The sequence below is a fragment of the Scyliorhinus torazame genome, chromosome 4 (genome assembly GCF_047496885.1).
Source record: "Scyliorhinus torazame isolate Kashiwa2021f chromosome 4, sScyTor2.1, whole genome shotgun sequence".
NCBI classification, from domain to species: Eukaryota; Metazoa; Chordata; class Chondrichthyes; order Carcharhiniformes; family Scyliorhinidae; genus Scyliorhinus; species Scyliorhinus torazame.
Genome location: NC_092710.1, coordinates 101,155,575 through 101,170,938, shown reverse-complemented (window position 1 = coordinate 101,170,938; position 15,364 = coordinate 101,155,575). Strand labels below are relative to the sequence as shown.

At 48.0% G+C, this 15,364-nt stretch overlaps 1 protein-coding gene across 1 annotated transcript in view; it reads left to right on the top strand.

Annotated features, from left to right (window-relative positions):
• Positions 1–2,670: 2,670 nt before the first annotated feature.
• LOC140411421 (uncharacterized) overlaps positions 2,671–15,364 on the top strand; it is a 196,684-nt gene continuing 183,990 nt past the window's right edge. Inside the window, exons 1-2 of the mRNA XM_072500528.1 lie at positions 2,671–2,905; positions 3,543–3,616. Of these exons, the coding sequence (XP_072356629.1) occupies positions 2,877–2,905; positions 3,543–3,616 (103 nt within the window). The 5' untranslated portion in view covers positions 2,671–2,876. The remainder of the gene's footprint in view (positions 2,906–3,542; positions 3,617–15,364) is intronic.

Genomic DNA, 15,364 nt, shown 5'->3' with positions numbered 1-15,364 from the left:
CTTAAATTGATTAAGGAAAAATTGGTGGGTGAGAAATCGGAAATTACACTATTGGATTACGTGTCAAATTTTAGGGAACGATTAAATAGGCTGGACAACATTTGAAAGTTGCACAAAATGTGATGAAACGGGTAGCGGACAAGAAATCCAAAGTTCGTAGTTTTGCCGGTGGGGATAAAGTTTTAGTGTTGTTACCAGTGGTAGGGACGCTTTCAAAGCTAGGTTTTGTGGACCGTATCAGATTGAAAGGAAATTAAGTGAGGTGAATTATGAGGTAAAAACACCAGATAGAAGGAAGACTCACCAAGTGTGTCCTGTGAATATGCTTAAAAGGTACTTTGAAAGGGAAGGAGAGAAAAAGGAGGTTTTAAAGATTCTAATTCAAAGTGACGAACCAAATCCAGATGACTGTCAATTTGACATATCTCAAATTAAATTGGAAAATGAGAATGTTCTTAAAAATTGGGATGAATTGTTAAGTTACCTTCCAGAGGAAAAACAAACTGACCTGAAAGAGTTATTGATATCACATGGGCAAGTTTGTAGAGATAAATTGGGAAGTACTAAAATGGCTATACATGATGTAGATGTGGGAAATGCTGTTCCTATCAAACAACATCCATATAGACTTAATCCTTTAAAATTGGCACAGGTTAGCAAAGAGATTGAGAGTATGCTTAAAAATGGCATAATTGAAGTGGGTTGCAGCCAATGGAGCTCACCCATAGTGATGGTGCCTAAACCAGACGGTACCCAATGGTTGTGTGTGGACTATCGAAAGGTGAATGCAGTTACAAGAATGGGACTCTTATCCTATCCTACATTTGAAGGATTGCATTGAGAAAGTGGGACAATCTGCTTTTATTTCCAACTTCCAGGCATGGAAAGAACATTTAAACCATCGTATGGAGTTCTTCGATCGACTTCAGGTGGCGGGTTTGGCGATGAACCTAGCCAAAAGTGAATTTGGAGAAGCCCGAATCACTTTCCTTGAGGAGTTTCCGATACCCTCAAGGCGGAGGGAGGCAATGCGATCTCTTAACATGAATGAATTTGATCGAACAGCTGTGCAAAAGTTTTGTGGCGTGATTACTCCACTGATGGAATTGCTAAAGAAACCTAAGAAATTTCAATGGACAGCGGACTTTCAACAAGCATTTGACTGCCTGAAAGCTGTGATCACCAATGTTCCTGTATTGGAGAATTGCAAGGGACTCTGTGGTCAGATTGAACTAAAGTATCTGATTCTAAAGAGAAATGCCGAGGAGTAGAGGAATGGATGGATCGTGCAGAGACTTTGTTCAAAGAGACTGTCAATCGAGAAGGATTTCGGTTGGAGGAAGAAGAACAAAGAAAAATGCACCATATTATTATACCTATTTGTATGTGTTGTTTTTTTTGTGAAACGTAAAAGTATTTTTACTGTGTGCATTTCTTAGTGAATGGTGCAAAAGTGAAAAATGAAACCATCTTGAAGATGATGGGGTTTTTTTTCTTGGGGGAAGGTGTCATGCGAGAGTGCCTTTAAGAACTGGATGTTTAAGCAATGTACCTTTAAGAAAACAGTGATGTCAGAGAGTGGATGGGGCTGAGGTCAGGTCAGCCATTTTGCAGTTTAGTTTTGCAGGTTTTTAGTTTCAGTTTGAAAAGCAGTGGGTGTGTGTCTGTGTGTGTCCAGAGAGCTGCAACAAGAAAGCAAGGCGCTGGAGCTGAAATCAACCAAGCTAATATATCTCTGCCATTCTACAGAAAAAATATATATCCTTCAACCTGATGTGATACTGTTTAAAGGTGTTAAATCTCTTGGAAGTTTGAAGGAACATTTTAAGGAGTTATTTACTGTTGCAATATTTTCTGAGTTATCTTTGTAGTAAGGGGTGTTAAGAGAGCCAATGTTTATTTAAGATGTTAAGTTGAGTTCATGGAATAAACAGTGTTTTGTGTTTAAAAACCCACGTGTCCATAATTGTAATTCCACACCTAGGGAAAAAGCCGTGTGCTCGGAAAAGCAACAAATCCATTAAAGGGAGAGGTTGGTTGAACTCCATGATACATTTTGGGGTTCTGAAAACGCCTCGCCCATAACACCATTAAAGTACTTTATTGGTTGTAAAATGCTTTGGGGAAATAGAATAATAGAATTGCGACAATGCAGAGAAGCAGGCCATTCAGCCCATCAAATCTGCATGACCCACCTACGGAGGCTCACGCCCCCAAGATAACCCCATAACCCAACCTAACCTTTTGGGCACTAAGGGGCAGTGCTGTGCGGCAGCAGTGTTAACCACTGTGCCACCCTGCCGCCCCACTCTCACATCCTGAGGTTGTGTAAAGTGCGGAATAAATGCAAATCTGTCCTTCTGGTAGTCACTAAAATCAATCGTTTTTGAAAGTCCCAAGTGTCTATCGACGGCTCAAAGATCCATTAAAAAAATTTAAAGTGACAAATCTCAGGCGTGACAGCACACGAGTTGGGACATTTGTACTGTGTCTGGACCCGGCACTTGGTGGGCAGAATTGCAAACGAGAGTGAACCTCATTGGCTCCTTTCTCCCAGCTCTGTTCACACTCACAGCTCCATTCGACAAGCTTCAATTGTATTGGAAACATGGGAAGGAAGGATTACCCCAGGCGGGGTTTTAACCACAGAGCAAGTGAAAATCCGGCAGATTGAATGCAGGCAAAGAGAGCTTGGATCGATGCTGGTGCGGATCACAGCAGCTCCGGGGGGGTTTTCTTTTGCTGAACAGAATTGTCCATCGATTATCCCCGTGTTCTCCGCATGACCTGATCAAAGACTTCGAGAGCTGGGCATCAGGAGGAAATTGCATGAAATGTATTTCAAATGTCAACTTTAAACAAGCCTGTTTGAGAAGATGAGGAGATTCAGGCGCTCACACGGCTGGTAGGAAAACCACTGTCACACAAACTTAATTCTGACATTTTTTTGTTACAGTATTTAGAATCATTTGGAACCATTTTAAATTCAGGGACGAAAACGTGAAAGACTATATTTCGACACAGACGATTGAAAATGCATTAATAAGAATCTGGGAAAAAAAGATATTTTTATAGAACATCTCCAATGTAATAAGAGCACAAGACGTTTCACAGGGGCATAATGAAATAAAAACTTCACACTCAGCATTCAAAAAGAAAACAGGTGATCAAAACTTTGGTCAAAGAGGCAGGAGAAGAGGGGTTTCAAAAGAGGGAGATGAGGCCGAGAGGTTTCGGGAGGAAAGTCCTGAACTTATGTCCCTGGTAGCTGATAGCAGGGTCACCCAAGACGGGGTGATTAAAATCAGGGACACTGAAGAGGTCAGAATTAAATGAGTGTGAATATCTGAGGGGAGGGGAGGGGAGGTGGCTGGAGGAGAATTATTGTTCCAGGAGACACCAACTTAGAAAAAAAGTACATGGTTTGCGAATTTAGCTTTTGTTCTAAAGTTTGGATTGCAAGTATCAGTGGTTTTTAAAAAAAAATATTATTTCCAAAGCAGATTGCACACTTGGACTTAGAATTGTGTTTTGGATTCCAGGGCAGTTCCTGTCTATTGCTTTTGTCTCAGCGTGGTCACTTCACCCGCGGCTGCAACTCACCAGCTCTTTATGGGTAGGTACAATGGATGACATTCCATCTTCAGGGCTCTCAGCCACACTTTTAACTCCCAGTACTCACCCAGAAATCTTCAGTGTACAGCATGATAATGGCATGACCACTCCCCACTCTGACTAGTAACTAAAGTATATTGAAGTGTGTGAGGAGAGGAGAGGAGAGGATCCCCCCCCCCCCCCCCCCAACCACCCTGTTGTGTTGTGTTCTCTGCTCCATAGATGAACCAACACGATTGCGGAAGGTACAACTCAGTTTTATTACTAACAAAATTTACAATGATAAACTGGTTACTGGGGTTATTACCCTTGAATCTGTGGACCGAACACTATCTTGGAGAAGCACTCAGCACATGGTGAATGTCTGAGTGGCTTGCTGTAAGCTCTGTGCCCTGAGCTGTCTCCTGCTGGAATGGCCCGGAAGTGTCGTGTTCCCCCTTTTTATAGTATGTATGCTCTTGCCTGTGATTGGCTGTGGTGTTGTGTGTGTATTGATTGGTCCGTTGATCTGTCCATCAGTATGTATGTATGTTTGCACCATGATGTTTACCTGAATATCATGACATCCCCCCTTTTTTTACAAGAACATGTGCCTATGTGATTATAAATAAAGATGTGTACTGGGTGCAGCTGAATGTGTGTGTGTGAAATATCTACAGCATGTACATGGGGCTAAACTATATACAAGGGGCGATGTCAGGTGCGATATAGCAACGAGGTTGTACCATAAACAAAAAACAGGGAAATGTTGAACGTCAAAACGCACTGCTGTAACGACAAGGAAAAATAGAAACATATTAACACAGTGGTAGTATGCATCAGTGAGTTCAATGTTCAAACAGGCTCATAAGTCCAGTCTAGTAGGTGGGCGACAAATTCGGGTTGACCGCCTTAAGGGTGGGTCAGGATCCACCGGCTGAGGATTGGGCCTGGCCACGGGCGACGACGGAATGGACATTGGTGGCAGGAAGCTCCACAAAGTTGACATCAGGAACAACAGGAGGGCGTGGTACCGGTGTAAGTTCCCGTAGCGAGCGTGGAAGCAGGTGAAGAGCCCGGCGATTGCGCCTACGAATGGAGCCATCAGGCATGCGAACCAGGAACGAACGGGTAGGCACGCGTCGGAGAACTTCGGCAGGTGCTGACCACCCACCTTCTGGTAGGTGGATGCGGACATCGTCTCCAGGCACCAGGGCGGGAAGATCAGTTGCCCGTCTGTCATATGCCATCTTCTGGCGAACGCGCTGCTGATGCATCCTGTGCAGTACCGGAGCATGGTTAGTTGTTGGGACCAGAATGGATGGCACAGTGGTCCTGAGGGCGCGACCCATCAACAGCTGGGCTGGTGAGAGGCCAGTGGCTAGTGGGCCTGAGTGATAGGCTAGCAGGGCTAGGCAGAAATCCGATCCGGCAGCAGCAGCCTTACAGAGGAGCCGCTTGACGATGTGAACGCCCTTCTCCGCCTTTCCATTGGACTGGGGTGCAGAGGGCTGGACGTCACGTGTGTGAAGCCATACGAAGCAGCAAAGGACGACCATTCCTGGCTGGCAAAACAGGGCCCATTGTCTGACATGACAGTAATTGGAATGCCGTGGCGAGCGAAGGTGTCTTTGCAAGCCCTTATGACAGCGGACGATGTCAAATCGTGCAGGCGTATGACCTCTGGATAGTTTGAAAAGTAATCAATGACGATTACATAGTCCCTGCTGAAAGCGTGAAAAAGGTCCACACCCACCTTCGCCCAGGGGGACGTCACCAGCTCATGGGGCTGAAGCGTCTCAGGAGGTTGCGGCGTCTGAAACCTTTGGCAGGTGGGGCAGTTGAGCACTATATTGTCAATGTCATCACTGATGCCCGGCCAGTATATCGCCTCTCGGGCCCTCCGTCTGGACTTCTCGACCCCCAGATGGCCTTCGTGTAGTTGGTCGAGGACCAGCTTGTGCATGCTGTGCGGAATCACAATCCTGTCCAGCTTTAGGAGGACACCATTGATGATGGCCAAGTCGTCCCGGACATTGTAGAACTGCGGGCACTGTCCTTTGAGCCACCCTCCCGTCATGTGGCACATCACACTTTGTAGAAGGGGGTCAGCCGCAGTCTCCCAGCGAATATGGGCCAGACTGGAGTCGTCGGCTGGCAGCTTTGCCGATGTGAAGGCCACCTGCACCTCAACCTGACAGATGAACCCCTCCGAGTCGGGCGGTGTGCTCACTGCTCTAGATAGGGCATCCGCAATGATAAGGTATTTTCCCGGGGTGTAGACCAGTTGGAAGTCATACCTCCTAAGTTTAAGTAGGATGCGCTGGAGGCGAGGGATCATTTCGTTCAGGTCCTTATGTATGATGCTGACCAGGGGTCGATAGTCAGTCTCAATGGTAAACTGGGGGAGACCATACACGTAGTCATGGAACTTGTCTATTCCGGTTAGCAAACCCAAGTACTCCTTTTCGATCTGTGCGTAGCGCTGTTCTGTGGGGGTCATGGCTCGCGAGGCATAGGCGACCGGGGCCCATGACGCAGTGTCATCCCGCTGTAGGAGTACCGCCCCAATGCCGGACTGGCTGGCATACGTTGAAATGTTACTGTCCCGAGATGTGTCGAGAAACGCCAATACCGGGGCTGTGGTGAGCTTAGTTTTGAACTCCTCCCATTCCTTCTGGTGTGCGGGCAGCCACTGGAACTCCGTGGACTTCTTGACTAGGTGGCGAAGAGCTGTCGTGTGGGAGGCAAGGTTGGGAATGAACTTCCCCAGGAAGTTGACCATGCCTAGGAAGCGTAGCACTGCTTTCTTGTCTGCCGGCTGCGGCATGGCTGTAATGGCGCTCACCTTGTCTGCATCCGGACGGATCCCTGACCGGGATATGTGTTCCCCCAGAAACTTCAGCTCGGTTTGGCCGAAAGAATACTTGGCTCGGTTGAGGCGCAGGCCGTTTTCCCGTATCCACGCAAAGACGCGCTGGAGACGATTGATGTGCTCCTGTGGTGTGGTGGACCAGATGGTGACGTCGTCAACGTAGACGCGTACCCCTTCGATGCCCTCCATCATCTGTTCCATGATCCTGTGAAAGACCTCAGATGCCGAGATGATGCCAAATGGCATTCTGTTATAGCAGAACCTGCCAAAAGGGGTGTTGTAGGTGCACAGCTTTCGGCTGGACTGATCCAGTTGGATCTGCCAAAAACCCTTCGAGGCATCCAGTTTCGTAAAGATTTTAGCCCGGGCCATTTCACTCGTGATCTCTTCCCGTTTGGGTATGGGGTAGTGTTCCCTCATAATGTTGTTGTTGAGGTCTTTTGGATCAATGCAGATCCGGAGCTCGCCAGAGGGCTTCTTAACACACACCATGGAGCTGACCCATGGCGTGGGCTCCGTGATCCGGGATAGCACCCCTTGGTCCTGGAGATCCTGCAGCTGCTGCTTGAGGCGGTCTTTGAGTGGCGCTGGGACCCTGCGAGGTGCGTGAATGACCAGGGTGGCGTCCAGTTTGAGTCGTATTCTGTAGGTATAGGGCAGTGTGCCCTTGCCCTCGAATGCCTCCTGGTTGTGGGCGACGAGCGATTGAAGTTGTGCCCTAAATTCTGCATCCGGGAAGTCTGATGTGCCTTCTGGAGACAGAGCGTGGACCCACTGCACGAGGTGGAGAACCTTGCATGCCTGTGCGCCTAGCAGCGAGTCCTTTGATGATCTGACTATTTTGAATGACAGTGTGGCCGTGTATGTGTTGTGTGTCACCTGGAGCTGGCAGGATCCCATGGCCGGGATAACGTTTCCATTGTAGTCGATCATCTTGCAACGGGATGGCCGAATTGGTGGTCTGATTTTCTTGGCGTGGAAGGCTGACCATGCTATGAGGTTGGCGGAGGCGCCAGTGTCCAAACGGAATGTTATCGGTGATCGGTTGACTGTTAGGGTGGCACACCACCACCCGGATTGACACTGTTCACTGGCATCGGCTGGTGGGTCCTGCCTGGAGACATCGCAGCACGGAAGGAGTCCCGGTCGTCTGTGTCACAGGTCTGGATATCGTCTGGGCACGACTCGTAGTAAGGAGGCTGAATGCCCCGCACGTCCCTGCGAGGTTCTCAGAATCGGGGAGCATTGGCAGGTTGAGCTGCTCGACAGCAGGCAGCGTAGTGGCCCATCTTGCCACAGCGGAGGCATTGCCGTTTTTTTGCCGGACATTGCCGCTTTAAATGTGCGGCTCCGCAGTTGCCGCACGTCGTGATGTCATGGCGTTCGTTGCGCCATCGCGCATGCGCAGTTCAGTCTTGCGGTGAGTGCGCCTGCGCATCACGTCCCTCTGCATCGACGTCTTTTTTGGCGTGCACAACCGCGGGAGGCCGCAGAAAGCGTGCAAAATTGGCTGCCCTCGTCCGGGCCGCGGGCCGGGAGGAACTCGATCGCCTGGACCCGTTTGGCCTCGCAGGACGCCTGCCCTGCTAATCTGGCCGCGTAGGACCTCTGCCGCGCTGATTCGGTCGCTTGAAATTGGGAGTAGCGGCCGGTCGTGTTTTCATGAAGGACGCAGGCTTCGATTGCGGAGGTTAGGGTGAGGCCTTTAATTTTGAGGAGCTGGTGGTGTAGGGTGTCCGAGGATTCCCCAAAAACAATCTGGTCCAGAATCATTGAATCGAAGGTGGCGTTGCAACCGCAGGACTGCGCGTGAACATGGAGCTGTGCAAGGAAAGACCGAAAAGGCTCAACCCTACCCTGCAGGCGTGTAAACAGCTTCTAGTGGATGCCGAGGTTTCCAGTGATCTGCAGCGGCTGCGGCGTGCTGACGGTGTCCATGGCGCAGGATGGCGGGTCCCCGAGGATACGTAGGTCGGTCTCACAGATACTGGACCCCACTCCTGGTACCATGTTGTGTTGTGTTCTTTGCTTCATAGACAAACCAACACGGTTTTATTACTTATGAACCTCAAGCCCTTCTAGTCTAGTAACCTGTATCTCAGTATTCTCCTCGACAACATTGTCTTTTTCCTGTGTGAATACTGACGAAAAATATTAATTTAGCACCTCTCCTATCTCCTCAGACTCCACGCACAACTTCCCATTACTGTCCTTGACTGGCCCTACTCTTACCCTCGTCATTCTTTTATTCCTTACATACGTATAGAAAGCTTTAGAGTTATCCTTGATCCTACCTGCCAAAGACTTCTCATGTCCCCTCCTGGCTCTTCTTAGCTCTCTCTTCAGGTCCTTTCTAGCTAACTTATAACTCTTGAGTAGCCCTAACTGAACCTTCACGTCTCATCTTTACATCTTCACGTCTCATCTTTACATAAACCTCCTTCTTCCTCTTGACAAGTGATTCGACTACTTTAGTAAACAACGGTTCCCTCGCTTGACCACTTCCTCTCTGCCTGACAGGTACATACTTATCAAGGACACGCAGTAGCTGTTCCTTGAACAAGCTCCACATTTCAATTGTGCCCATCCGCTGCAGTTTCCTTCCCCATCCTATGCATACTAAGTCTTGCCTCATCGCATCATAATTGCCTTTCTCCTAGATATAACTCTTGCCCTGCAGTATATAGCTATCCCTTTCCATCGCTAAAGTAAACGTAACCGAATTGTGGTCACTATCACCAAAGTGCTCACCTAACTCCAAATCTAACACCTGGCCTGGTTCATTACCCAGTACCAAATCCAATGTGGCCTCGCCTCTTGTTGGCCTATCGACATACTGTGTCAGGAAACCCTCCTGCACACATTGGACAAAAACAGGCCCATCTAAATTACTCGAACTGTAGCGTTTCCAGTCAATATTTGGAAAGTTAAAGTCCCCCATAACAACTACCCTGTTACTTTCGCTCCTATCCAGAATCATCTTTGCAACCCTTTCCTCTACATCTCTGGAACGTTTTGGAGGCCTATAGAAAACTCCCAACAGGGTGACCTCTCCTTTCCTGTTTCTAACCTCAGTCCATATTACCTCAGTAGACAAGTCCTCATCAAACGTCCTTTCTGCCACCGTAATACTGTCCTTGACTAACAATGCCACCCCTCCCCCTCTTTTACCACCTTCCCTGAGCTTACTGAAATATTTAAACCCCAGCACCTGCAACAACCATTCCTGTCCCTGCTCTATCCATGTCTCCGAAATGGCCACAACATTGAAGTCCCATGTACCAACCCATGCTGCAAGTTCACCCACCTTATTCCGGATGCTCCTGGCATTGAAGAAGACACACTTTAAACCACCTTCCTGCCTGCCGGTACATTCCTGCAACCTTGAAACCTTACTCATGACCTCACTACTCTCAACATCCTGTATACTGGAGCTACAATTCAGGTTCCCAAGCCCCTGCTGAACTAGTTTAAAGTAGACCTTGCTTACAGGTCACCGTTTTGCAGGCTGAAAAACCCTGCATAAAGCTTGCACATGGTGAGAACCCTCAACAAAACAATTCTACAGGAAAAGGCTTATAAAAACATTCTAACAAAATGACACTCTAACAAATATAAATATAAAGAAATACAAATATAAATCCATTAAAACCACATTTGTTTTCCTAACATCAGGAAGTCAGCGATGGCAAGATAGCATTCCATCAAAGACAAGGCGAAAGGATGTCCCCCATCTCCAGGTGATGGAGATGGCACTCCCTACTCCTCAGTTTGTTCTTATAAGCTCTAATGGTCAGCTGTAGCTCTGCAGAAGCAAATGCTGACAGAGGTGAGCTTGCCTAACCAAAGGCTATGTCTCCCGTAGAGCCAGTTGTGGAGGGGGAGCTAACGCGTGAAAGAGGGATATCATCACCTTCTTCAATGCAGAAAGAAGAGACTGAACCAACACCGTTCCATCAGTCAAGCGTACCCTCCACAAATGCAAATGTGCGTGAGTTTACAACATGTGGCAGCATGACCAACAATCCTGGAAGGAGGTAAGAGATGTGGGATGCTCCCCTGAGATGATGAAGGGCACACAGCCATGCTCAGTTGGATAGAGATGCAGAGCCCCAGGTAAACAAGCAAGATGGGTATCTCTGAAGCAGTGGAGGGACGTGTGTCCAAATAGCAGAGTCCCCTGAAGCAGTGCAGAGTCATGCGAGGAGTCCATTCGTGACACGTGTTCCTTTATGCCCTGGACATATGAGCACCTGAGCTCTTCTATGGACAACCTCACAGTCAAAACAAGCATTACTTGGAGTGGATGCAACAACAACGGGGGCGGCACGGTTGCACAGTGGTTAGCACTGCTGCCTCACAGCTCCAGGGTCCCAGGTTCAATTCTGGCCTCGGGTGACTGTCTATGTGGAGTTTACACTTTCTCGCAGTGTCTGCGTGGGTTTCCTCCGGGTGCTGCAGTTTCCTCCCAGAGTCTAAAGATGTGTAGGTTAAGTGGATTGGCCATTCTAAATTGTCCCTTAGTGTCCAAAAGGTTAGGTTGGGTTACTGGGCTACGGGGATAGGATGGAGGTCTGGGATTAAGTAGGGTGCTCTTACCAAGGGCCGGTGCAGACTCGATGGGCCGAATGATCTCCTTCTGTACTGTAAATTCTATGATTCTATGGCATGCACAAAACGCAAAACTGACAGTTTGGCATGAAACAGTGGAAAGTAGGAAAGCGCAGTGCAAGTACTGATCGTGAAAATCATTGATAGCCAGTTTAGGAGAGACCGTGTCAGAAAGTTATCACAGACTGGAGCATCTTAGTAGTGCAATATGGAAATCTCACAGTAGTAACTCTAACAGACAGGTTGAAGCCATAAATTGAATAGATTGGGCAATGAAATGAGGGCTACAGAAGAGTCTCGGAACAAAACGAGAAGAAAGAACTCAATCGTGAAGTTTGACGATTATTAGGACAATCTAATAAGAGCGACAAAGCAAAGGAATTAGATAGTTGGGGAGTTTATACTGTGATACACCATGAGGGTCAACTGCTTTGTCGCATTGGTCAGTTTGTACTGAAAAAGTCCTTGGAGATGGGACCTTTTCGGTTAAAGTGAGGCTAATTGCTCAGGGGTTTGAAGAGCGACTGGGTGATACAGACGTTGGCGTGGATTGACTAGGGTAAGAGTAATGGTAACAGTAATGGGAAGTTGTGCGTGGTGTCCGAGGAGATAGGAGAGGTGCTAAATGAATATTTTTTGTCAGTATTCAAACAAGAAAAAGGCAATGTTGGCGAGGAGAATACTGAGAATCAGGCAACTAGACTTGAAGGGCTTGAGGTTCATAAGGAGGAGGTGTTAGCAATTCTGGAAAGTGTGAAAATAGATAAGTCCCCTGGGCCAGATGGGATTTATCCTAGGATACTGTGGGAAGCTAGGGAGGAGATTGCTGAGCCTTTGGCTTTGATCTTTAAGTCATCTTTGTCTACAGGAATAGTGCCAGAAGACTGGAGGATAGCAAATGTTGTCTCCTTGTTCAAGAAGGGGAGTAGAGACAACCCCGGTAACTATAGACCAGTGAGCCTTACTTCTGTTGTGGGCAAAATCTTGGAAAGGTTTATAAGATATAGAATTTATAATCATCTAGAAAGGAATAGGGATAGTCAACACGGTTTTGTGAAGAGTAGGTAGTGCCTCACAAACCTTATTGAGTTCTTTGAGAAGGTGACCAAACAGGTGGACGAAGGTAAAGCAGTTGGTGTGGTGTATATGGATTTCAGTAAAGCATTTGATAAGTTTCACCACGGTAGGCTATTGCAGAAAATATGGAGGCATGTGATTCAGGGTGATTTAGCAGTTTGGATCAGAAATTGGCTAGCTGGAAGAAGACAGAGAGTGGTGGTTGATGGGAAATGTTCAGCCTGGAGTTCAGTTATTAGTGGTGTACCACAAGGATCTGTTTTGGGGCCACTGCTGTTTGTCATTTTTATAAATGACCTGGAGGAGGGCGTAGAAGGATGGGTGAGTAAATATGCAGATGACACAAAAGTCGGTGGAGTTATGAACAGTGCGGAAGGATGTTGCAGGTTACAGAGGGACATAGATAAGCGGCAAAGCTGGGCTGAGAGGTGGCAAATGCAGAAAAGTGTGAGATGATTCATTTTGGAAGGAGTAACAGGAATACAGAGTACTGGGCTAATGGTAAGATTCTTGGTAGTGTGGATGAGCAGAGAGATCTCGGTGTCCAGATACATAGATCCCTGAAAGTTGCTACCCAGGTTGGTAAGATTGTTAAGAAGGCGTACGGTGTGTTAGCTTTTATTGGTAGAGGGATTGAGATTCTGAGCCATGAGGTCATGTTGCAGCTGTACAAAACTCTGGTGCGGCCGCATTTGGAGTATTGCGTGCAGTTCTGGTCGCCGCATTATAGGAAGGATGTGGAAGCATTAGAAGGGGTGCAGAGGAGATTTACCAGGATGTTGCCTGGTATGGAGGGAAGATCTTATGAGGAAAGGCTGAGGGACCCAAGGCTGTTTTCGTTAGAGAGAAGAAGGTTAAGAGGTGACTTAATTGAGGCATACAAGATGATCAGAGGATTAGATAGGGTGGACAGTGAGAGCCCTTTTCCTCGGAAGGTGATGGCTAACACAAGGGGACATAGCTTTAAATTGAGGGGAGATAGATATACGACAGATGTCAGAGGTAGGTTCTTTACTCAGAGAGTAGTAAGGATTTGGAATGCCCTGCCTGCAACAGTAGTGGACCCGCCAACATTAGGGGCATTTAAATGGTGATTGGATAAACATATGGATGATAAGGGGATAGTGTAGATAGGCTTTAGATTGGTTTCACAGGTCGGCGCAACATCGAGGGCCGAAGGGCCTGTACTGCGCTGTTATGTTCTATGTTCTTTGTACTACTGCTCCTGTTTTCATTGGTATTACTGTTTCCGCTGAGTTACTGTTAAACGTAATTAATTATTTATATAAAGAAGTTCATTCTTTTAAATAATGCATTTGACTACCTACTCTATGGTCTCAAAGTAACACGTCTTTTTGAAAGAATGAGGAGAAAACAGCAAGGAAAGTTTTGTGAGGGTCACGAAGAATCCAGCGCGAGTTGAAGGATAGAAAGAAATAACATTTATTTACAATAACATATATATACAACAGCAGCAGCATCTCCCTTGCTGCTCACGCTCCTCTTGCCGGTTCCAAACTGGCCAGCTTTATTTATGCAGGGAATCTGATAATGATTTCTCCGCCCCCCCCCCCTCATTGGAGAAGGTAATACTCCCAAAGGATTGTGGGATTGCCATTAGTCCCCAGCCAATGGTAAGCAGGCAGGTTATAACATCCCTCTCCCCGCAAAGTCCAAGGAATCTACCGAAGACCCTGGCAGAGGACGGCGTCGGACTCGTTTTGCCGCAGTCCGGACACCATTTGCACGAGGCGCTGGATCGGGCGGCGTGTAACGAGACGGAGAACGACGCTTCCTTGATGAACGGTTGTACATCCACGGCCCATGGGCCTGAGGATTCCCCCTCTGAGGCATCCTGTGTCTCCACCTCGGAGTCGGAGTCCGCTGCCTCCGTCATCTCGGCGTCTCTATCTCCACATGGTTCTGCAACGACCTGCGCAGGCTTTGAGTGCGGCACCAGAGGAAGATTGTGAGGAATACTTTCCACTATGTCTGGTCTCTGTGGCTGTAGAAATGAGCTCCGGTGGTGGGGAATCTTTGGAAGAAATGGTCTTCTGGACCGAACGTGGTCTACATGCTTGCGCTGGAGACGAACCTGGGCTTGCACCTGGTAAGAGATAGGGCCTGTTTCGTGAAAGATTATGCCAAGGACCCACTGGGCACCACCAGCAAAATTCCGAATGAACACTGGTCACCGGGCGCAAACTGCCGAACTGGCCAATGCCGAGAAAAACCATGCCCCTGCCATTCTTGTGTGCGGCGTACTTTTGAGCAAGCGTCCCCCATAACAGGATACCGTCTTCCATGCTAAATTCTGATAGCTTGGAGGAAAATGCCCGCAACTTGTCTGGGAACTGTCTATGCTGCCCACCATACAGGTCTATGTCCCAAACCTTTGACTGGACTGGCTCCATCTGGGTCCACTCACGGATCTGTGATGCCATGATAGGCAAGGTGTCCATAAAATTTAGGGTTGCAACCACCTCATCGGTCGTGGGGGTCGACATGGGGCCGGTCGATAAAGTCAATCGGCTCAGTGTGTCGGCATTCGCTATCTGGGTTCCTGGTTTGTGCTCCAGAGAATACTCGCAGGCAGCAAGCAACAAAGCTCAGCGCTGGATCCGTGCGGAAGCAATGGGCTTATTGGCTTATCCTCTCGGAAATGTCCCTGCAGAGGCTTATGTTCAGTCATGATAGTGAAGTGGCGGCCATACACGTACTGGTGGAAGCGTTTCACTGCAAAGACCACCGCCAGGCCTTCCTTCTCGATCTGCACGTACTTCTTTTCCGCTGCAGTCAATGTGTGGGAGGCGAAAGCTATCGGTCGCTCGGCCCCGTTCTCCATCTTGTGGGACAGGACGGCCCCAATACCATACGGGGATACATCACATGTGACGAGCAAAGGCTTTCCCGGATCATAGTGGGTTAGTAACCCAGACAACGACAATTGTTGTTTTACCCGGCGGAAAGTGGTTTCTTGCGGCTGACCCCAAACCCAGGTGTGATTCTTCTTTAGCAGAAGGTGCAAGGGGGCCAGCGTAGTTGCCAGATTGGGGAGCAACTTCCCATAATAGTTTACGAGGCCGAGAAAAGAACGAAGATGCGAAGTGTCAGTCGGGGCAGGGGCCTGTTGAATTGCGCGCACCTTCTCTGCGACAGTGTGCAAACCTTCGCGGTCCACCCGATAACCCAGGTAGACTACTTCCT